We start from the raw sequence: 23,966 nt of genomic DNA, 5'->3' as shown, positions 1-23,966 counted from the left end.
CTCTTTTTTTGGGGCTTTCCCCTGATACAGTACGGTGAAGTATTTCTCGACCAGCACCTAGGTGATGTTCCTCATTTCTCCTACCTGTTGCCTGTTACGGGAAATGAATTCCTAGGGGAGTGAGTCTACAGAAACCGCGATTCTTGCCTCCTCAGAAGAAAGGACTCCACTGAGGGCCATAAAGCAGGAGAGTTTCCGAGCAGCAGTAAACGTGTATGAACAAACTATGGAAGCGGAACAGAAGGAAGGAAAGTACGCGTGGCAGAGTGCCCAGTGGATGACTCATAAGGCAAACGCAGGATGCGACCTTTTGACTTGGGTTTTATATGTTGGAATGCCTCTGGGTTGTTGTTGTTTTCTGAGACAGAGTCTCGCCCTCTCGCCCAGGCTGGAGTTCAATGGCCGGATCTCGGCTCACTGCAACCTCCACCCCTCGGGTTCGAGCAATTCTCCTGCCCCAGCCTCCCAAGTAGCTGGGATTACTGGCGTCTGCCACCACGCCCGGCTAATTTTTTGTAATTTTTCTATTTGACCTTCGTAAGGGTGCCTGTCGCTCAGGTCTCTGTGGCTTCCTAAGTCGTGGTGACCTGATGACGTTCACCGTTTTCTTCCCCGAGCTCGGCGGGGAAACAGAAACTCCCAGGGATCCGTGGAAAAGCAGCAGCGTGTCGCTGCTCTTTCTATCCAGGTTGCCAAGACTCCCCGTGTGGCAGGAAACAGGAATGCCTCGTCAGGCCGTCTCTGCCCGGGAGAGTTTCTGTCTCCGTGCCTTCGCTCTCGTTTTCTACAGGAACACGAAGCGGATCCACGCAGCTGCGTGTGTGAGAGTGTCGCGGCCACGGCGACACCCACAGACGTGGACGCCTTGACGGAGAGGGGGACTGGAAAACTCAGGCCTGTCACGGGGGTTCGCTTCTGCACGCCACCCTCCCTGGTGACGTGTTCGAGCCCGGAGAGAGGCTTCCAGTTTCCGTAGAATTCCTGGAGAACCCCAGAGGTCCAGCCCCCGAAGCCCCGCGTGTCCCTCCCCCGCCGCTCAGGCCCCACCCCCGACCACCCCACGGGGCCCTGGTGTCCCTGTGGTTTCCGGCTTGAGAGGGCGGGCTACCCCGCCCTGGGTCCCCGGAGCTCATGCAAATTCAGGAAGGGGTGGGGCCGCTAGGTCTCTATAAAAGCGGCCCCTGGCTGGCGGGGCCGGACTCCTGGCTTGACCTGCCTGCAGGTGCGGTGCACAGCAGAGGTTGGCTGAGGCGCGCGGGAGCCGCCCGGCCTCTGTGTGCCTGCGTCTGTCTGTGACACTCGGCCCGGTCTCCCCGCGATGGCTCTCCCCACAGCTCCCGGCAGCCCTCTCCCCGCGGAGGCCCGAGGGCGAGGAAGGCGAAAGAGGCTCGTTTGGACTCCGAGCCAGAGGGACGCCCTGCGAGCGTCCTTTGAGCGGAACCCGTACCCGCGCATGGCCACCAGAGAACAGCTGGCCCAGGCCATCGGCGTTCCGGAGCCCAGGGTCCAGATTTGGTTTCAGAACGAGAGATCGCGCCGGCTGAGGCAGCACCGGCGGGAATCCAGGCCCTGGCCTGGGCCACGCGGCCCGCCAGAAGGCCGGCGAAAGCGGACCGCCGTGACCCAGTCCCAGACCGCCGTGCTCCTCCGGGCCTTCGAGCGAGAGCGCTTTCCGGACTTCGCCACCAGGGAGGAACTGGCCGGAGAGACGGGCCTCCCGGAGTCCAGGATTCAGATTTGGTTTCAGAATCGAAGGGCCAGGCATCCAGACCGGGCTGGCAGTGGACCCGCGGCCGCAGGCGGCCTGTGCAACAGGGCCCCTGGCGGGTGCTGCTCCTCTCCTCCCTACTGGGTCGCCTCCACCCACGCCGGGGCGTGGCGGACGGCGCTTCCCGCACCCCAAGTGCCCTGCGCGCCTGGGGCCCTCCCACAGGGGCCCGTCGTGAGCCAGGCAGCAAGGGCCGTGCCCCTGCTTTTGCACGGACAGGCCCCACAGGCAGAAGGAATCTCGCAACCTGCCCGGCACTCGGGGCTTTCGGGTTCGCCGCCCTGGCTCTTTCGGAAGTGGCTCTCCTCCACCCTCAGAGCCCTCGGGGGCCTCCCCACCCGAGCAGATGCCAGGAGGAGCGGGACCGGTCACACGCCGGCCTGCCGGGGACGTTCTCCATGGGACAGCTTGGGCCTGCTGAAGCCTAGCCACAGGGGCAAGGTATGCTGGTGCCACACAGGGCCCCCCAGGGTCCCTGGTTGGGCTGGGGCCAGGGGCTCCACGTGGCTGGGGCGTCCGGCGAACCCCAAGCCGTGCCACCTCTATCTCCACAGCCCGCACTTCCGGAGACCCCCGCCTGGCAGGGGCAGATGCCAGCCCTGCAGGCGCCTTCCCAAGCTGGGTGGAACCCAGCACCTAGGTCCTGGTACTCCTCCTGCCTTGGCACCTCCTGCTTGGGGCTTTGGGACATATATCTGTGCTCATAACTAGGATGCTGTGATTCTCTTCTCTTGCCTAATATCTGCTCACATAGGAGTCAATAACATAACAGGTGCAATATTTACTCTGGCTCAAAGAAAAGAAAATGAAGACACAAAGAAAATTATACATCTTATCAAAATGACTTTTTTCCAATATTGATCGTTTATTCTGAAAATAGTTACAAACTCATACTCAAACACACTTATTTTCTTCCACCTAAAGTTTATATTTAGACTAACAGATGTGTATATTTAACTCTAGGTAAATTAAAACTAACAATCTTTAGGTGTTTGAAAGCATACAGGCCACATATGAAAAGAAGACTAAGAAATTTTTAAAAGTATTTATCCAGGACTCAGGTATGTGTAAATTTTATTTATAACTGTATACAATTTTTATTACGAAACTGACCCTGTAGTCAATTTTACTTTTACGTCGTAAAATTACTATAACTGTAGAATTGTTTGTAATACAAAAGATAAATTTTAGAGGTGATGGATCCCTCAGCCAACCTAATGTGATTAAATACTGTATGCCTGTCAGAATATTTATAACATATGTACATATATATAACATAAATATGTGCCCACAAAAATTAACAAAAGTTAAATGCAGGAAAAAAAACTTTACCTACTGGAACAATATTGATTAACTTATTGCAGTTTTAAGCCAGTGGCAAAAAAGATTACTAGAGACCTTAGTCCATGATTTAACCAAATCGTGTATTCTTTTATCTTTTACCTATACCCTTGAGTCAGGAGGACTAGGTTAAAGTAAATGGAATAAGATGTAATTGAATGTGCAATATTTAAAATGTGAAAAACGTTGAATTAAGAAATTCACACCTAATCTAAAATTTTTAGCATGTACTGCATTTAGTTTCATAAAAGTAAAATCGGTAAAATAATATGCTATTTTATTTATTTTTGAGACAGCGTCTCACTGTATCACCTAGGCTGGAGTGCAGTTGCACAATCTCAGCTCATTGGTAAGCTTCACCTCCTTGAAGTGGTTCTTCTGCCTCAGTCTCCCGAGTAGCTGAATGAACTACAGGTGTGCACCACCAAGCACAGCTAATTTTTGTATTTTTAGTAGAGATTGGGTTTTACCACATTGGCCAAGCTGGTCTCAAACTCCTGACCTTGTGATCCACAAGTCTTGGTCTCCCAAAGTGCTGGGATTATGGGTCTGGGCCACCGGGCAAAGACAATTTAACTAAAACTAACAATATTTGTCTCTCAATATAATGCAGAAGAATATTACTCTGGACACCTACCTCAGGCATCACTCACTATTGTAAGTTAACCACAAAGAATCTTTTTAGATTTTCATCATGTGTGTTACATTTTAATGTCCTTACTCTCGTAAGAGGTCATAGAAGTTCACCTACTAAAAAGTATCTCTTCTGTCTTGATACAGCAACAATTGGTCACATGCTTTCATGTACAAACACAATAGTAATAAAGAAACATGATGGACTGAGCACAGTGGCTAACACCTGTAATCCCTGTACTTTGGAAGATTGAGCTGGGTGGAAGACCTGAGGTCTCAAGTTTGAGACCAGCCTGGCCAACATGTCCAAACCCCACTTCTACTAAAAATATAAAACATAGCCTGACATAGTGGTATGTGCCTGTAATCCCAGCTACTTAACTGAGGCAGGAAAATCACTTGAACCCAGGAGGTAGACGTTGCAGTGAGCTGAGATTGTGCCACTGCACTCCAGCCTGGGAGACAAAGCAAGACTTCATCTCAAAAGATAAAAAGGAACTAATTTTTTTCCATGAAGTAATTTGAGTTAATTGTAAGATTATCTGTATGAAGTAATTTGATAATTAGTAACAACATTGCTACATACGAATAATTTTTCTACCAACTTGTTATATTTTCTGACCTCAGAACTCTGATTTAAAGTCTGAAGTGTCAGTGCCTTATGCATGTCTAATGTAGATTCTGATATTTACATAACTTAATTTTGAATTATTTTCTATTTACTATATCTGCAAAAATATATTTAATATAAACTCTCTTGTTTTATTTTTATTTATATATATTTTTATGACTCTCTGAAGTTTTCTAAGCTGTAATTTTTTTCCCCAAATTTATTCCATTTGCAAGGTTTTTCTTCTACATAAATTTTCTGATGTTGAACAAAGTTTAAGCAGTTGGGTCAGAGTTTGCCTCTAATATAAAATGAGGACGAGATCTGTGTTGCAAGTAAATGTGCTACAGCTCTCTATATGTTTGTCATGTTTGTCTTCCAAATAAATCCTCTTCAGCACTTTAAAGGCTTATATTTTCTGAAGAACCTTTTGAGAAACCTGCATTTTTAATGCTTTTATTAAGGATAAACTCTGATGTAGAGTAAGATTGTGAGCAGATATTAACCACTTTTCTACTTTCTATTTGTACATTTTTTCTCAAGTATAAATGCTTTCCTGTGCAAGAAGGTGTGAGCATGGTTTAAAAGTTTTGCCACATCGTTCATACTTGTAGAAGTTTTCTCTAGTATGAACCACCTCACCTATAATCAAGTGTGTCAACCATTTAAAGACTTCCTCACATTATTCATATTTCTATGATTTATCACCAGCACAATATCTTTAATATTTGAAAATGTTTGAGGTGCTTTTTTATTGCATTTTAGGTTTTGGGGTACATGTGAAGAACATGCAAGACTGTTGCATAGGTACACACACGGCAGCGTGATTTGCTGCCTTCCTCCCCTTCACCTATATCTGGCACTTCTCCCCATGCTCTCTCCCCCCAACTCCGCACCCCCCACTGGCGATTCCCTATTTCCCGCGACAGACCCCAATGTGTGATGTGCCCCTCCCTGTGTTCATGTGTTCTCATTGTTCAACACCCACCTATGAGTGAGAACATGTGGTGTTTGATTTTCTGTTCTTGTGTCAGTTTGCTGAGAATGATGGTTTCCAGGTTCCTCCATGTCCCTACAAAGGACACGAACTCATCGTTTTTGATGGCTGCATAATATTCCATGGTGTATATGTGCCACGTTTTCCCTGTCCAGTCTATCATCGATGGGCATTTGGGTTGGTTCCAGGTCTTTGCTATTGTAAACAGTGCTGCAATGAACATTCGTGTGCATGTGTCCTTATAGTAGAACGATTTATAGTCCTTTGGATATATACCCAGTAATGGGATTGCTGGGTCAAATGGAATTTCTATTTCTAGCATTGTTACAACTTTTGGGTTTGTAGACTTTCTCTCCAGTATAAATCATCTTATTTCTGTTAAGAATTGAGGATTAATTTAAGGCTTTACCACATTCTTCACACTTTATGGTTTCTCTCCATTAAGAATTATCATACAAATTGTAAGGTTTGAGGACTGGTTAAAGACTATTCCACATTCTTCATATTTGTAGGCCTTCTCTCTAGTATGAATTTTTTTATGTGTAGTAAGTGTTGCAGATTGGTTAAAAGCTTTGCCACATCCCTCACATTTGTAGGGTTTCTCTCCAGTATGAATTCTCTTATGTCTAGTAAGGTGTGAGGATACTTTAAAATCTTTGCCACAGTCTTTACATTTGTAGGGCTTCTCTCCAGTATGAATCCTCTTATGTGCAGTAAGGTGTGAGAACCAGATAAACCCTTTGCCACATTCTTCACATTTGTAGGCTTTCTCTCCAGTATGAATTATCTTATGTGTCATAAGGATTGAAGACTGGATAAAAGCTTTGCCACAGTCTTCACATTTGTAAGGTTTCTCTCCAGTATGAATTCTGTTATGTATAATAAGGGTTCTGGAGTGGTTAAAAGCTTTGCCACATTCTTCACATTTATAGGGTTTCTCTCCAGTATGAATTCTGTTATGTGTAGTAAGGGTTGAGGACTGGCTAAAAGCTTTGCCACATTCTTCACATTTGTAGGGTTTCTCTCTAGTGTGCATCCTCTTATGTTTAGTTAGGGTTGAGGACAACATAAATGCTTTGCCACATTCTTCACATCTGTAGGGTTTCTCTCCAGTATGTTTTTTCTTATGTGTAGTAAGGGTTGAGGACCACGTAAAAGATTTGCCACATTCTTCACATTTGTAAGGTTTTTCTCCAGTATGAATTTTCTTATGTCTAGTAAGGGTTGAAGACCAGCTAAAAGATTTGCCACACTCCTCACATTTGTAGGGTTTCTCTCCAGTATGAATTCTCTTATGTATATTCAGATAGGAGTACTGGCTAAAAGCTTTGCCACATTCTTCACATTTGTTGGATATCTCTCCAGTATGATTTCTCTTATGTGTCGTAAGGTGTGAGAACCGGTTAAAGGCTTTTTTACATTTCTCACATTTGTAGGGTTTCTCTCCAGAATGAATTTTCTTATGTGTAGTACGGGTTGAGGACAAGCTAAAAGATTTGCCATGTTGCTCACATTTGCAGTGTTTCTCTCCAGTATGAATTCTCTTTTGTGTAGTAAGGTGTGAGAACCACTTAATGGCTTTTCCACTTTTTTCACATTTGTAGGGATTCTTTTCAGAATGAATTATCTTATGTTTAGTAAGATGTGAGGCCTGGCTAAAAGCTTTGCCACAGTCTTCACATTTGTAGAGTATCTCTCCAGTATGAATTCTCTTATGTGTAGTAAGGTGTGAGAACCTGTTAAAGGTTTTTCCACATTCTTCACATTTGTAAGGTTTCTTTACAGTATGAATTCTTTTATAGGTAGAAAGATTTGAGGTCTCATTATATGCTTTGCCACATTCTTTCCGTTTGTGGGATCTTTCCCCACTATGAATTCTTTTATGTTGCACTAAGTGTGAAAACGTGCAAAATGTCTTTTCACATTCTCTACATTTAAAAGGTTTCTTTCTAGTTTGTCTTATCTTATGTCTGTTTGAATATGAAAAGTTTTGAAAGACTCTCACAAATTTTTTGCATTGAAGTATTTTGCTCTGGGTAGTCGTCAAACACTGGTTAAGTCCATTGTAACATTCTTTGAGCACCTTACACTCATCCATGCTTTGACAACATTTTCTTAACTGGAAATTTTTATGTTTACATTGTTTATGTCTTCTCAGTATCATTTTTTGGAAACAACTTTTTATGACCTGCTTTGGCCAACGTTCTTGGGCAAAATAAGAACATACACCTGAAAGAAATAAAAATAACAAATTACTCCACTTACTAGACTCAGATGAATATACTTTACAAATATTATGTATAAAATTGTACAAACCACATCAAAAGATGGCATAGCAAAATATTACAGGCCTGAATTTTTTCACAGACATATAAATGTAACAAAAATATACAGACAAATTACATTTATAAAAAATTAAAGTGTGTGCAATGCCCCTGGTGAGCCCAATACAAACAGCCACATAGAAGAAAAGTCTCCTACATTTACACACTACGGATCTTCCTGATTTCCAATAAAACATAGTGACTTCAAATAAATTGCCAACTGCTGGTTTCTTTTTTAAAAGACAAGGAAAACACTGCCTTATACATCTTTATTTATGGATGCTAGGATCTTTTACAGCCACTGGTTCCTGTCTCTCATTATGTAAAGATCTGAAATAAATAGTGGTATTCTTTCAAATGACAGTTTGAGTCTGCTGAGACAAAAGGTAGGTTGTCCAGCAGCAGAAAGACTGCGGTATCATAGACAGAAAACAGTTGTAGCAAGTGATTACTGGTTATTAAGAAGAAATATAAACAGGCTGAGTGTGGTGGTTCACACCTGCAATCCTAGCAGTTTGAGAGGCCAAGGTGGGTGGATCCCATGAGGTCAGGAGCTTGAGACCAGCCTGGGCAACATGGCAAAACCCTGCCTCTACTAAAAATACAAATTAGCTGAGCATGGAGATGCATGCCTGTAATCCCAGCTATGTGAGAATCTGAGACAGGAGAATTACTTGAACCTGGGAGGCAGATGCTGCAGTGACTTAATACCATGCCACTGCACTCCAGTCTCGGTGACAAAAGAGAAACTGTCTCAAAAGAAAAAAAAAGAAAAAGAAGAAAGAAACATGAATGAACTCCTTTAACTATAAACTAAACAGATAATTTTAGACAAGGCAAATTCTAAAGACATGTTTGAGAGACTCCCAGAATCTCTAGCTAAGATAATTGTTTCAGACTATGTCACATGAAACTACATTTTAGAGACTGTGACAGGTAGCTCTTTTAAATGCTCAAAACTCAAAGATAACAATAGGGCAATATAATTTTATCAAAAATATTATATAATTCTCAAAAAAACATGAAAAAGACACACATTAATTTTAAACACTGATAATAAGTTGAATCATATTCAATGGGTAAGAGAATGATCCAAGATGGCTGATCGCTAACATCCCGGGATTGCAGCTCTCAGGGAAGGCGTGGAGAACTAGAGGACGCCACACTTTCAGACAAATTCTGGTCGCTCACGGAGCAGAAGATCCCCCAGTGGAGGAAACACACGGGTGGCCAGCGCGACTCTCCTCGCCGGCGCAGCAGTTCCGCCGGCATCTTGGCGCGGCAGCTCTCGGAGCAGAGTAAACAGGGTCGGAGGACCCACACGGGCCCCCAACATGACACCAGAGCCCGGCAGCGGCTGTGAGGGCACCTCGACATGCAGCACTCGGCGCAGAGTAAACGGGACCGCTTCCCCTTCTGACCGAGGTTTGGAGCCCCGGGAAGGCAGAGTCGCCCATTACGGACACAAGAAGGAAGCCAGACAGGAGAATCCTGGGCAGAAAAGCACCATCAGTTTTAACGCCGCTGCTCTGGCCCCGGGAACTAACAACCCGGATGTCCACTCAAGAGACCTAATCTGAAAGTTGGTAATTTCAAAGATGACAGGAGGAGAAATTTACAATGACAGGAAGAAACCAGCGTAAAAAAGCTGAGAATCCTCAAAGTCAGAACGCTTCTCCCTCTAAAGATGATCACAGTTCCACATCGACAATGGAACAAGCCTTGATGGAGAAGGAGCGCATCCTGATGACAGAATCACTCTTCAAGGAATGGATAATAACAAACTTCGGTGAGTTAAAAGAACATGTTGTAGCCCAATGTAAAGAAACTAGGAACTTTGAAAAAAGGTTTGATGAAATCCTATTGAGAATAGACAACCTAGAGAGGAGTATGAGTGAATTAATGGAACTGAAGAATACAATACAGGAACTCCGAGAAGTATGCACAGGTTTAAACACGCGAATTGTTCAAGCAGAAGAAGGGATATCAGAGGTCAAAGTCTAACTTAATGAAATAAAACGTGAAGAAAAGATTAGAGAAAAAAGAATAAAAAGGAATGAGCAAAGTCTCCAAGAAATGTGGGACTATGTGAAAAGACCAAATTTACGTTTGATAGGTGTACCTGAATGCGACAGAGAGAATGAATCCAAGCTGGAAAATACCCTTCAGGATATTATTCAGGAAAATTTTCCTAAACTAGCAAAGCAGGTCAACATTCAACCCCAGGTAATACAGAGAACACCACAAAGATATTCCTCAAGAAGAGCAACCCCAAGGCACATAATCATTAGATTCACCAGGGTTGAAACGAAGGAGAAAATACTAAGGGCAGCCAGAGAGAAAGGTCAGGTTACCCACAAAGGCAAGCTTATCAGACTTACAGCAGATCTCTCAGCAGAAACTCTACAAGCCAGAAGAGAGTGGGGGCCAATATTCAACATCCTCAAAGAACAGAACCTTCAGCCCAGAATTTCATATCCAGCCAAACTAAGCTTCACAACTGAAGGAAAAATAAAATCTTTTATGAACAAGCAAGAACTCAGAGATTTTATTACCACCAGGCCTGCTTTACAAGAGCTTCTGAAAGAAGCAATACACACAGAAAGAAACAACCAGTATTAGCCTTTCTAAAAATACACCAAAAAGTAAAGAGCACCAACATAAAGAAGAATTCACACCAACGAATGGATAAAACAGCCAGTCAACATCAAATGGCAGTAACCCTAAATTTAAATTGACTAAATCCCCCAATCAAAAGACACAGCCAAAACCCAATGGCATGTTACATCCAGACCTGTTTCACATGCAAGGATACACAAAGACTCAAAACAAAGGGATGGAGAAAGATTTATCAACCAAATGGAGAGCAAAAATAAATAATAAATAAATAAAAAGCAGGAGTTGCAATTCTCGTATCGGATAAAATAGATTTTAAAGCAACAAAGATACAGTGGCAAAAGGATCAATGCAACAACAAGAGCTAACGATCCTAACACCCAGATTCGAGACTTAGATTCAATGAGACAGAAAATTAATAAGGATATCAAGGACTCGAACTCAGATCTGGAACAAGTAAACTTAATAAATATTTATAGAGCTCTCCACTTCAAATACACAAAATATACATTCATACCACATCACACCTACCCATAAGTTTAAATGAAACAATGATTGGCCATGATTAATACCCAACTTTTTTTCAAAATAAAGCAATATTTCCATTTACTCTCCCTCTTTCTCTTCCTCTTTCTTCCTCTCCTTTACTTATTTTTTTTTTCTTTCCTTCTCTCAAAAAAAAAGAAATCAACTTGTAAACCTCTAGATCCAGGTCGGCAATGTCTCTCTCATTGCTTGATTTCCTTCCTTCCCTTCCCTCCGTCCCTCCCTCCCTCCCTCCCTCCCCGCTTCCTTCCTTCCTTCCTTCCTTCATCCCTTCCTTCCTCCCTACTGTAATTCTTCCCTCCCTTCCTGGCTTCCTCCCCCCGCCCCCCCAAAAAAAAATATTCAATGGGTAAAAAAGGAACACAGACCACTGTAAAAATCATAAAAATAAGACTGAAAGCATAAAATATCTAAAGTATTTTCTCAAATTTTGGAGGCAAGAAATAGAAAAGTAAAGAATTGGAAAATCCTAAAAATAAGAAAAATGATGTAAAAATGAAGAGGTTCAACAAACAAATTAGGACAGAAGCAAAGGTATTTATACAAATACACATATAAGTACATTCTCAAAAATTAGACTAGAAAACAGTTTTGGAAGCTGCAAGATAAAAGTAATGTGTCATTTACAAACATAGCGTTATGATATAACAAGTGAATTACCAAAACAAATTTTGTAGGCCAGAAAGAAACCGTGTGACACAGACAAATTCCTGCAGGGGGTGGGGAAGCAATCAAGTGAGAATAATAACCAACAACAAACCTGTCCTGCCAAATAAAAAGAAAATAATCTGGGGAGTGGACAGTTGGGGAGAGACAGCATGTGGAGAAATGTCAGATATAGGTGAAGGGGAGGAAGGCAGCCAATCACGCTGCCATGTGTGTACCTATGCAACCATCTTGCATGTTCTTCACATGTACCGCAAAACCTAAAATGCAATTACAAAAAAGTGAAGTGCCCTTACCAAACAGAGCCTATACCCTATTATTCTATTTGGAAAACGAGTATCCAACTTCTGGACTGTCTGGTGCTTAGGCTTTTCTGATGTCTCGCCACTTTATTTTTCTACTCAAGTCTAGTTAAGAGCAAACTAGAGAAAACTAAAAGTAGCTCAGTGCAGCCACTGACTAGTATATCTGGAATCCAAATACCTAATGGAAGAGGAGGCTGAGATTTAGGACTGTAGTGAGGCTTAGGCAATTTTTCATGCATCAGAAGTGTCCATGCTCTCTTATTTCCACCTTTCCCGCAGAAAACCAAGAGCTGGTTTTCCGGAACATTTGTACCCACTCATTCTAGAGCTGGTTCTGACTTCTGATGGCTGGTACAGGTCACTAGGGCAGCCCAGAAAGCTTCTGTCAGAGCCCAGGAATTTCAGTTTCTTTTATTGCAAGGAGAACTGGAAATGAAAACAGACCACTACACAAGTTAAACTGCCTAGAGCAGAGACTTGAAAAAAATTCTATCAGCAATGTAATATCCTGAGCCCAGAATGAATCTATCCATTGGGAAAGAAATTGAATCAGAATCCTCCTTTGTGTAAATGCCCTTCATGTTGATCTTTTCTTTCCATCCAGTGCTGTTTTGGTATCAAATAGAATCTTCCAATGTTAAGAAAGTGTAGCACTTAAAGGACCTTGAACTGACTGAGATTTGGCTAATGCTATGCAAAAACTGCTTTAATCAGAAGAGTCCTGGGGGATGTCTGCTGAACAGCTTCATCTCAAGCAGGATGGGAATGGCTCCCTCTGATCAGATGTTGAAAGAATTTGAAAAAACTGCTGTCATGATGATTTTGCCTCATTTTTCATCCTGTGCACCACAAACTCAATGCCACACTTCCCTGCCGCGAAACCAGATTGAACATGAATACAGAATGAGTCCCCTGGAAAGAAACTCAAGCCCCAAACTAGGCCATGATTTAAAAGAAAGCCTATCTCCAACTCTCTTAACGTGATTTGCTTATGGAAGGAAAATTCTAAGCTCTTTGCATCTTACATATCCTAGAAAAAGATGTTTTAAATATTTCATAGGCTTGAGAACTAGACAGAGGCAATTGTAATTATAATCCACATTAGGCATGAGGATGTAGAGCTACATCAAATGTCTGCAAACCTTGACCTCATTCCAGCTTGTGTTCATCCATTGGTGCTGTCAGAAATACCTGTATTTTGTTGCCCATGCAGTTTTCCTATGCTTATGCTTATGGATTCCCTAAAAAAAGAAAAGAAAATAATCTTCTGGGCTGGGTGTGGTGGCTCAGGCCTACAATTCCAGCACTTTGGGTAGCTGAGGCAGGTGAATCACGAGGTCAGGATATTAAGACCAGTCTGGCCAATGTAGTGAAACCCCACATCTACTAAAAACACAAAAATTAGCTGGGTGCACCTGTAGTCCCAGCTACTCGAGAGGCTGAGGCAGGAGAATCGCTTGAACCCAGGAGGCAAAGGTTGCAGTGAGCCAAGATCACGTCACTGCACTGGGGTCAGAATGAGACTCCTTCTGAAACAAGCAAACACAAACAAATCTTCTGAAACAACTGAATTTCAAAAAAGTATATTGGCACTGCATATGCCATAAATATAAAAGACGCTGGAAGCAGTTCCTTAAACTGAAAATAAAAGAATTTAAGAAAACACTGGCAGTAAACATTTTAAATTATTCTCTAATATTTGAAAAATAAAAGCATAGAAATTAGAAACATCTGTTAATGAATATATAATGTAAAAACATAATTACCAACATCAATGACAAATTTCAGGGCAGATGTAAGGAGAAAAAAATGTTTTGTTCAACTGAAGTTTATTTTGTACCAAATAAAAAATATACCGGTTTTTCTTATAGAGGTTTTATGTAATCCCCAAGATACCACTTTAAAAAAAATCTTTATAGATACACAAAAGAAAATTAGAAATAAGTAAAAGCATATCAATACAAAACTCTAACGACACAAAACAAGAGAGGAAAGGAGAAACAAAGATGCAAGAATCAAATAAAATAATTTAAAACAACATTAGGTCTTCCTCTTTCAGAAATTTAAATACACATATAAAATCAACTTTCAAATCAAGAGACATACTTTCAATAAATATATTAAAAATTTAAAAACCAAAGATCCACTTCTTTTTCTACAAAAGTCAATTGAGATCTAGTGATAAACACTGAAAGGAGCAAGATGGAAGTAGACATTAAATGAAAACAGTAATGAAATGAGAGCAGAAAAATTCAAAATAGTATTATGCTAGCTACATCTTAAGTCAAAAAATGTCACATTTTTAAAACATACTTCAACTCAAAATTCCAAGGAGACAAAAAAGGACATTAAAACTTACAGATTTAGGTCAGGCACAGGGCATCACACCTGTAATCCCAGCATGTTGGGAGGCCGAGGCGGGAGGATCACTTGAGGTCAGGACTTTGAAACTGTCCTGGCCAACCTGGTGAAACCCCGTCTCTACTAAAAGCACAGAAATTAGCCAGGCATGGTGGTAGGCGCCTGTAATACTAGCTATATTGTAATCCTAGGTAATATTGTAATGATGTTCATATTTCTCAATGAAATCTACAGATTTAATACACAGTTTTTAAAATTTCTCATTGCATTTTTTAAGAAATAGAAACAGCAATCCCAAGTATATAAAATCTCTACAGACAATAAAGTACCCCAAAATATTGAAAACAAAACAAAACAATGCTGGTGGCATTACAGTTTCTAATTTCAAAACACATTAAAAGCTAGAGAATTAAAACAATTTGGTAGGAGTGTAAAGGTAAAAATGTATACTAATAAAATAGAATGGCCTGGGCGTGCTGGCTCATCCCTATAATTCCAGCACTTTGGAAGGATGAGGCGGGTGAATCATGATGTCAAGAGTTCAAGACCAGCCTGACCAACAAAGTAAAACCCCATTTCTACTAAAAATACAAAAATTAGCTGGGTGTGGCGGCAGGTGCTTGTAATCACAGCTACTCAGGAGGTTGAGGCAGGAAAATCACTTGAACCCAGGAGGTGGAGGTTGCAGTGAGCCAATATGATGCCACTGCACTCCAGCCTGGGTGACAGGGTGAGACTGTGTTTCAAAAAAGAAAAAAAAAATGAATGCAATAGGATGCAGCACATATATAAACTCTCACATATATGGTCATATAAAGTCATTTGCATACCCATAATTATTTTACCATTGTTACTGAAAGCCAATAGGTAAAAGCAATACAAATTTCTGTCACGAAATAGTTCAGTAAATGTATAATTTAAAATATAAAAATACCAAAATATTTACTCAAATTTTCAAAAAAGCAGGAAATATTCTAACTATAAAGGTAAATCTTGACATTATGCAAAATAAACTGAGCCAGCCACAGAGATGTTATGAGATACATACGGCAGTTACTCTTAGAAACACAAAACAGAATGGTGTTTGAAAAGTGCCAGAAAATGGGAAAAATTGGTACTTTTTTTAATGTGTATGACAAAATTTGGAGAAATATTTTATAAAACAATGTAAATATACTTAACATGCATAAAATGTACAGTGTTTTTGAGTCAGGGTCTTACTCTGTCACCCAAGCTGGAGTGTATGACATAATTATGGCTCACCGCAGCCTCAAACTTCCAGGTTCAAGTGATCCTCCCTCCCTCATCTCCCAAGCAGATAGGATCACCCTATGTCTGACTATTTTTTAAAATATTTTATAGAGATGAAATATCCATATGTCTCTCAAGCTGTTCTCAAGTTTTTGACTCAAGCAGTCTTCCTGCCTTGGGCTTTCAAAATCTGGGGATTAGATGTAAATCAGGACTATCACTGGCCATGAAAGGTACACTTAAATAGACATAAGATGGTAAATTTTAAAGAATTATAAATCTTTCCAAATATTACCTTCAAGTCACAAAAGTGTTTCTCTCATACAAAAAAATTATATATTATTAAACACATTATTATTCATTAATAATATTAATAAATTCAATATTAATAATAAACATTATTATTCATTATTAAAATAGTAAAAATAAGACTATTTCCATGACTACTCATCAAGACAAGATAAAGCCACCATTAAAAATCAGCTAAGAAAACATAAATACAAGATGAGCCATAACCAAAATTGGAGTTATATTTATAAAAACACACACATATAATCAGATTGTAATAGACATATGGCTGACTTATCTCTTAATTAAAACCCACACTGACTTACCTGTATAAACAGAATTGCAAATTGTCTAAAATTGTAAAACCAAGAAACACAATGAACTTATGTTAAGAAACCTACACTGGACTGGGCGTGGTGGCCCAGGCCTGTAATCCAAGCACTATGGAGGCCAAGGCGGGTGGATCACCTGAGGTCGGGAGTTCAAGACCAGTCTGACCAACATGGTGAAACCCCATCTTAAAAAAAGAAAAAAAAAAAAGAAACCTACACCGAGAAAAAACACTAATATGAAACTACAAAACAATGTTTACTCATAAAATCTGGTATGCAGAATTGATGAAGCATTTAATTTGTGTGGATAACTGCAATAGTTTACAGTAACTGAACTCATTGAAGATGACTCTTTTGAATCACTGACATCCACTGTAATGCAGTAAAGTTTCGGATAAAATGCAGTGCAACCCTAAACAGAAGACTCTAATGCCAAACTTTTGATAAATAAGCATTTTAATAAATGAGATATTTTTATGTTTTAAATATATAATACTCTTACACAAAATAAAACTTCTCTAATCTAACTTTAGAAGCAAAGAATAGGCTTACATTGCTAAAGAAAGAAAAAATATACCATAATGGACAGCAAAGAGAGAAAAAATATATATACATACATATATCTTTTTTCAGAATATATATATATATTTTTTTTTTTTCAGAATATGATCAGAGCCTCTGATATATAAAAGAAATTTGGAAATAATGTGTTATATTTTAGATATAGGCAGACAAAAGTGAGTGAAAATCCTATAATCTTTTTTATCTGCCTATTTTCCTTTTTGCCTGCCTACTAATTATTTAATTCACTCAGGCATAAAATGTAAATTCTAGTATATTGTCCTAAATCTCTAAATCTGAAATTACAGACTAAATCAAAATACAAAGTAAAAATGTACAGGGAGACTGACCTCACTAAAATGGAAAAATAAAAGGTGTCCTATTTGCCTATTTTCTGACAGCAAGAAAATTCGTCAGCCATCCCTAACAAAAATGCCTTTATGAGAAAAACAGGAAACATGGCTCCAACCTGTAATGACAGCTACATGGTACATAACTCAGAGAACTGCTTCAGGCCAGAATTTCAAGACCAGCCTGGGTTACGTAGCAAGACCCCATCTCCAAAATAAATGCCCTTAAAAGAGCTTTGAGATCCAGGGAGGGATTTGTAAAACTCTGCTAATGCCCAGGATTGAGGAACATTCTTTTCAGAAGGCATGCTTTTATTCAGGTGGCAAACTACAGGATCCCTGTTCTTGGCTATAGACCAGAAAATGGCCCATTAAACTTGATCCCACTGAGAATTCTGAACTTACCTTGTAATCATCCCAAACTCCTCCTATCCACAGTATGGGAGAGATCCTGCCCTTCCAGAGGCCTGAAGGAAGACACCCATTTATAGGCATGCCGGCAGGTCTGAAGATGTTGGCCCTCACTGTGGTCCCTAAAGCAGTTCCATGACTCAGTTTTAGTTCCCTGAGCCACAGTGCACGGCAAGTTCTGCTTCTGTAGAAGCCCACAGTGACCTTGGGAAATCCTCTCTGGTACTCAGTGGAAGCCAAACTCATCTACATCCTAATATAAAGCCTACCATATGCAGACCAATTGCAGAAAGCTGCCCTACATTCTGCCAAACAAAGCCAAGTCCTAAAGCATATTCACTCTGTTCAAAAATAAAATGGGAATTACAACTACCCAATCCCCTTGTAACAAGCCAACTAAAGGTGAACCCTAATGCAGACCCAAAGGCCTTTGTGATCAAGCTACAGCCTCTCTACACTACAAACACATGGGGCATCCCATCACCCTGGGGACTCGACAAAAGACCTTCACTTTCTGAAACCAGTTTATAAAAACTTGAAGAGGTGTTTGCTCCTTCAAATTCACAGACCCAATGCAAAAGTATATTGTGCCTATTCTCAATGCTTCTATTTTAACACAGCACTGAAAGTAGGTGCAATAAAAATTGGCCAAAAAAAAATTTTTAAGTCATTGAAATTAAAGACAAAAAAGTAAAAAGTTTCTTTTTGTAGATCATTTGATCTTATATAAAAAAAACATAAACAGTACTTTAAAACCTAATTAAAGTAATAATTACACAATAAATTAGCAAAACAGAAAATTAACATAGAAGTATAAGTTATGGTTCCATACACTTTAAATAAACTATCTGATAAAATAGAGAAAGAAGGCAATCTTACAATAGCACTAAAATAATAAATTTCTAAGAACAAATGTAATGTAACCAAGGAGCTTAAATATATTTCAAATAAAAGATACATCAATTAAAAACTTGAAATGACTAAAATAAATACAAAAACATTTTATGTCTATTGATTGAAAGAATATTCTTAAAGTGCCATGTTATCTATAGTGATCTTTAGATTCAATAAACTCCCTATCAAGATACCAATATTTTCTACAGTAATACAAAATACAATTCTAAATTTCACATAGAACTACAATAAATGTTGAATAGCCAAACCAATCTTAAAAACAAAGAAAAAAGCAGAAGAACATCATAATTTATAATTTTAAACTATACTTAAAGACTATAAAAGATAAAATGTATTGTTCAGAAAAATTAGCCATACAAAAATAATGGAACAGAAACCACTACTCCCACACATCTTAGACATGTCAAAAGAGAACTTAAAAAACAGTTTAACATAAAGTTTCTCAAAATTATGCAGCCATCTCTGTGTTTTCAAAAACAATAAAAAAGTGATCATATTTTGCAGTCGCTTATATGCCACAAGCAGGCTGTCACTGTAAATGTGAAGAAAGATCACTGAAGGGAAAGTAAACTTTACAGATTTTTAAAAGATATTACAGAAGATGCTTCCATGTGAGAGCACAGAAAACCAAAAATAAAAAATCAGCCTTCCCAAAAACTATTTCCTTTGAAACACAGACTTCCAAATCATTTTAAGAATGGGCTTTTTTCTTATTTTATACCTCTCACCTGTGTCGTCTGTTGTACTCACTTTCACTCTCACCTACCTGGGGCTTCGGCTACCATCTCACGTCTCTTCACATTCCAAGGTTCTTTTCCTTGCTCCAGACAGGTGATCAGGTCTGGCTTAGAGGCAGCAATACCTGTTTTATTAAAAATTACATGAATCTTGCTTGTATTCTCCAATTAGCAACCTAGTAGTGTGCTCAGTAAAAAGAATATAATAGAATATTCTAGCAAAATACCTCTAAAATACTAATTTATAACAAAAAATTTAAAATTTTTAGAAAATATTTCAATTTTGTAAGTTCTCAATTTCACTACCTGGTACTACTAAATCAAAAATTAGTGGTGGCAATCAGATTTTAAGATGTGGGCAACAGTATGTTATACCACTCAATTTCTAAAATTAACGCTCATCTAGAGTGAAGGACACAGATCAGCTCAGGAATGTGGAAAGTTCAGGGCAAAAACACCTTAAAATTCTTTTTTACTAGACAAATCTTGATTTTTGTTTCCTTAAACAGATCTGAAAGCAAAAATTCTTCTACAAAAAAAGAAAAAGAAAAGAAATAAAACTTAGAGTATACAGGAAATTGTGTATTGAAGTTATGCTCACCCAGGAAGACCAGGTTTCTGTAGTTCTCTAACATCACATTTCTGTATAAATTCCGCTGTGCAGTGTCCAGGCATTGCCACTCCTCCAGACAGAATTCTATGGCCACTTCCCTAAATGTCAACACTCCCTGAAAAACATACCCACACATGCATATTTACCAAGTGACCATGAGCAGAATTTTTAATTTGACTCAAGGTAAATCAAGAATAACGATAACTGGTTCTTACTTACAGGAGTGACTGACAATATCTAATAAATAACTTTCAACACAGAAATATTCTCTAATGTATCCTCTAACTGTGAGGAAAGACAGTGGCGTAAGATCTACAACATCAACATATAGATGGTACTTTTCTGGACAATGAAGTATAAAACTGAGGGCGTAAATACATGTACATTTTTGAGTGCTATCTTTACATTATACAGAATGAGTTGGGTAAATTTTTCAGATGAAAAAGACATACTGAGTTAGAAAGTACTGCTCAAATTTTAATGTGTACAACAAAAGGCAGATCTTAGTAATGCAGATTATTTTTTCAAAAAATCGGAATAAAATCTGAGTCTCTACCAAGCTCACTACTAATGCCAGTGTTTTTGGTCAAAGAAAACTATTCTGACAAGCAAGAGCCTGCGGATTTTTCAGTGTTTCTGGCCTGTAAAGAAAGATGAGAGCTTTCATTTTCCAAAGACAGATAAATGCAAAGAAAACCTAAAAAAGGTCAGCTGCCAGATTAAAAGTGATTGTTTATCCACATCAGCAGCATAAAGATACTTAATAATGAAGAGAAAAATAATTGTTTATTAAAAAAAAACTGTCACAAAGCTCATTAACCAAGCGAGTTATTAACATCAACTGCATGAATACAAATTTCTATGATGCGCTGAGGCAAATCAATTCTATGGTGTGCAGAAGGTTACAGCATCACTGCCCCTCAAAAGTAAATTATAGTCTAAAGTTAATGATAAAGAAACATCAGTTTGGCTGAGCGCGGTGGCTCATGCCTTTAATCTGAGCACTTTAGGAGGCCGAGGCAGGCAAATCACGAGGTCAAGAGATCAAGAGCAACCTTGGCCAACATGGTAAAACCCCATCTCCACTAAAAATACAAAAATCACAAGCATTTCTATAAGCCAAGAAAGAACAATCAGAGAGTCAAATCATACACGAACTTCACAACTGCTACAAAAAGAATGAAACACCTAGAAATACATCTAACAAGAAATGACAAGGCCCTCTTCAAGGAAGTCAGAGAGCACACAATCAAACAGAAAAACATTCCATTTTTATGGACAGAATCAACATCAGGCTGGGCATGGAGGCCCACACCTGTAATCCCAGCACTTTGGAAGACCAAGGCAGGTGGATCACCCAAGGTCAGGAGTTTGAGACCAGCCTGACCAACATGGAGAAACCCTAACCAACCTGGAGAAATCCTGTCTCTACTACAAATACAAAATTAGCCAGGAATGGTGGTGCATGCCTATAATCCCAACTACTTAGAAGGCTGAGGCAGGAAAACTACTTAAACCCAGAAAGCGGAGGTTGCAGTTAGCTGAGATCAAGCCACTGCAGTACAGCCTGGGCAACAGGGCGAGACTCTATCCCAAAATACCCAGGAAAAGAAAAAAAAGAAATACAGGGTGGCGTCGGCCAGGGAGATCAGGGAGGCCGCGACACGGTCACCGCTAGCCAAGCCGTGCCACGCCGATCGCCATTTGACCCCGGCTCCCGCGCAATCCCGGCCAGCAGCGCCGCAGCCCATGGAGCTCGAGAACATCGTAACGAACACGGTGCTACTCAAGGCCCGGGAAGGTGGTGGTGGGAATCGCAAAGGCAAAAGCAAGAAATGGCGGCAGATGCTCCAGTTCGCCCACATCAGCCAGTGTGAAGAGCTGCGGCTCAGCCTCAAGCGTGACTACCACAGCCTGTGCGAGCGGCAGCCCATCGGGCACCTGCTGTTTCGAGAGTTCTCTGCCACGAGGCCGGAGCTGAGCCACTGTATCACCTTCCTGGATGGGGTGGCCGAGTATGAAGCGACCCCGGATGAGAAGCGGAAGGCATGTGGGCGGCGGCTAATGCAGAATTTTCTGAGCTACATGGGTCCTGACCTCATCCTTGAGGTCCCCCAGCAACTGGTGATGAACTGCGCCCAGCGACTGGAGCAGGGGCCCTGCAAAGACCTCTTCCAGGAACTCACCCGGCTGACCCACGAGTACATGGCCCCATGTGCCGACTACCTCGACAGCATCTACTTCAATTGTTTCCTGCAGTGGAAGCGGCTAGAAAGGCAGCCAGTGACCAAAAACACCTTCAGGCAGTAGCGAGTCCTGGGCAAAGGTGGCTTTGGGGAGGTGGGCGCCTGCCAGGTGCGGGCCACAGGCAAGATGTAAGCCTGCAAGAAGCTAGAGAAAAAGCGGATCAAGAAGCGGAAAGGGGAGGCCATGGCGCTGAAGGAGAAGCAGATCCTGGAGAAAGTGAACAGCAGGTTTGTAGTGAGCTTGGCCTATGCCTGAGACCAAGGACGCGCTGTGCCTGGTGCTGACGCTGATGAACGGAGGTGACCTCAAGTTCCACATCTACCACATGGGCCATGCTGGCTTCTCTGAAGCATGGGCTGTCTTCTACACCTCCGAGATCTGCTGCGGCCTGGAGGACCTGCATCCGCAGCGCATCGTGTACAGGGACGCCACAGAACATCTTGCTGGATGGCCACGGCCACATCCCCATCTCTGACCTGGGACTGGCTGTGCATTTACCTGAGGGCCAGACCATCAAAGGCCGTGTGGGCACCGTGGGCTACATGGCTCCAGAAATGGTGAAGAATGAACAGTACATATTCAGCCCTGACTGGTGGGCGCTAGGCTGCCTCCTATATGAGATGATCGCAGGCCAGTCACCCTTTTAGCAGAGGAAGAAGATCAAGCGGGAGGAGGTGGAGCGGCTGGTGAAGGAGGTGCCCGAGGAGTATGGAGCACTTTTCCCCACAGGCCCGCTCACTCTGCTCCCAGCTCCTCTGCAAGGACCCCGCCGAACGTCTGGGGTGCCATGGGGGCAGTGCCCGTGAGGTGAAAGGGCACCCCCTCTTTAAGAAGCTGAATTTCAAGCGGCTGGGAGCCGGCAGGCTGGAGTTGCCCTTCAGGCCTGATCCCCGGGCCATTTACTGCAAGGATATTCTGGATATTGAGCAGTTCTACACCTTCAAGAGCGTGGAGCTGGAGCCCACTGACCAGGACTTCTACCAGAAGTTTGCCACTGGTGGCAGGGCAGCGTGCCCATCCCCTGGCAGAACGAGAATGTGGAGACGGAGTGCTTCCAGGAACTGAATGTCTTTGGGCTGGATGGCTCAGTTCCCCCAGACCTGGACTGGAAGGGCCAGCCACCTGCGCCCCCTAAAAAGGGGCTGCTGCAGAGACTCTTCAGTTGCCAAGATTGCTGTGGAAACTGCAGAGACAGTGAGGAAGAGCTTCCCACCCGCCTCTAGCCCCGAGCCTGAGGCCCCCACGGGCAATTGGCGGTAGCAGCTACTCCAAGCGCTGTTCAGTTTTGCACAGTGGTCTTCCCCATTGTCCACTCAAGTTGTGGCCTGGGGAACACAGATAGAACTGTCCCCAGTGTCCTCCGCTCCTCAGCCCCTGGCCTAGCTGAGTGTAGCAAGGCCTGGGCTGTCCCTGGGACAAAGATGCGTCCCTTTGGCTCTTCTCCGTGGCGCTTGGGGCTTTCTGTATTTACGTATTTGTAAGAATGTATATAGCGACCTGAGTGTTCTTAATTCCCACCGCAGACCTGGCGCCCCCGCCTTGGCTCCTGGGGGCAGCCAGCCCTGGCTGGGAGAGTGGGAGCTGGCAGAGGAGCCACTGCCAAACTCAAGGCTTTTCTGGCCCAGTTTGGACAGCCGAGGGTGGTCACAGCCACCCTCGGCATTGTGCTGGGCTGCCCCCCTGTACCTCCCCAGCCACTGAGTAAGACTCATGCCTGCCCCTGCTGCCCTGGGCTCAGGCTGCTACCCTGTGGGGCCCAAAGCTGTCCCTTCTCAGTGCTTGTAAGAGCTGGATCTGGGGCCTCTGTATCCTGTAGGCCTGTGCCAAAGTGGCCAGAGATTGGGCTGGCTGTGAGACCCAGCAGTCCACTGCCCCAGCCAGCCCAGACAGGTCGAGCTCTGCCTTCCAGCTCCCAGGTCCCTGATGCTGGGCCCTGTCCTGAAGACACCTCTTTCAGAAACGCCCGAGCCTAGCCCTTAAGAGAGGGTGGGGTATCCCAGGACAACCCTCAAACATTCCGGACTCCACTCATAACAATAGACACATGTGCCCAGCAAAAAAAAAAAAGAAATACAAATAATAATAACTGTTCTG

The 23,966-nt window shown here is 41.9% G+C and overlaps 1 protein-coding gene and 1 pseudogene across 2 annotated transcripts in view; one reads left to right on the top strand and one right to left on the bottom strand.

Moving 5' to 3' along the window:
- Positions 1-2,613: 2,613 nt before the first annotated feature.
- Positions 2,614-23,966, bottom strand: part of LOC108590185 (uncharacterized) — a 35,156-nt gene continuing 13,803 nt past the window's right edge. For both annotated transcript variants that reach the window (XM_054249738.2, XM_035285498.3), the window contains 3 exons: positions 19,614-19,740; positions 19,042-19,137; positions 2,614-7,578 (listed from right to left, as the gene is read on the bottom strand). In XM_054249738.2, the coding sequence (XP_054105713.2) occupies positions 5,774-7,578; positions 19,042-19,137; positions 19,614-19,647 (1,935 nt within the window). In that variant the 5' untranslated portion in view covers positions 19,648-19,740 and the 3' untranslated portion in view covers positions 2,614-5,773. The remainder of the gene's footprint in view (positions 7,579-19,041; positions 19,138-19,613; positions 19,741-23,966) is intronic.
- On the top strand, positions 21,375-23,233 carry LOC100389063 (G protein-coupled receptor kinase 6-like; annotated as a pseudogene).

The sequence above is a fragment of the Callithrix jacchus genome, chromosome 22, assembly GCF_049354715.1.
Source record: "Callithrix jacchus isolate 240 chromosome 22, calJac240_pri, whole genome shotgun sequence".
Taxonomy (NCBI): Eukaryota; Metazoa; Chordata; class Mammalia; order Primates; family Cebidae; genus Callithrix; species Callithrix jacchus.
This window is presented reverse-complemented; position numbering and strand designations above follow the sequence as displayed.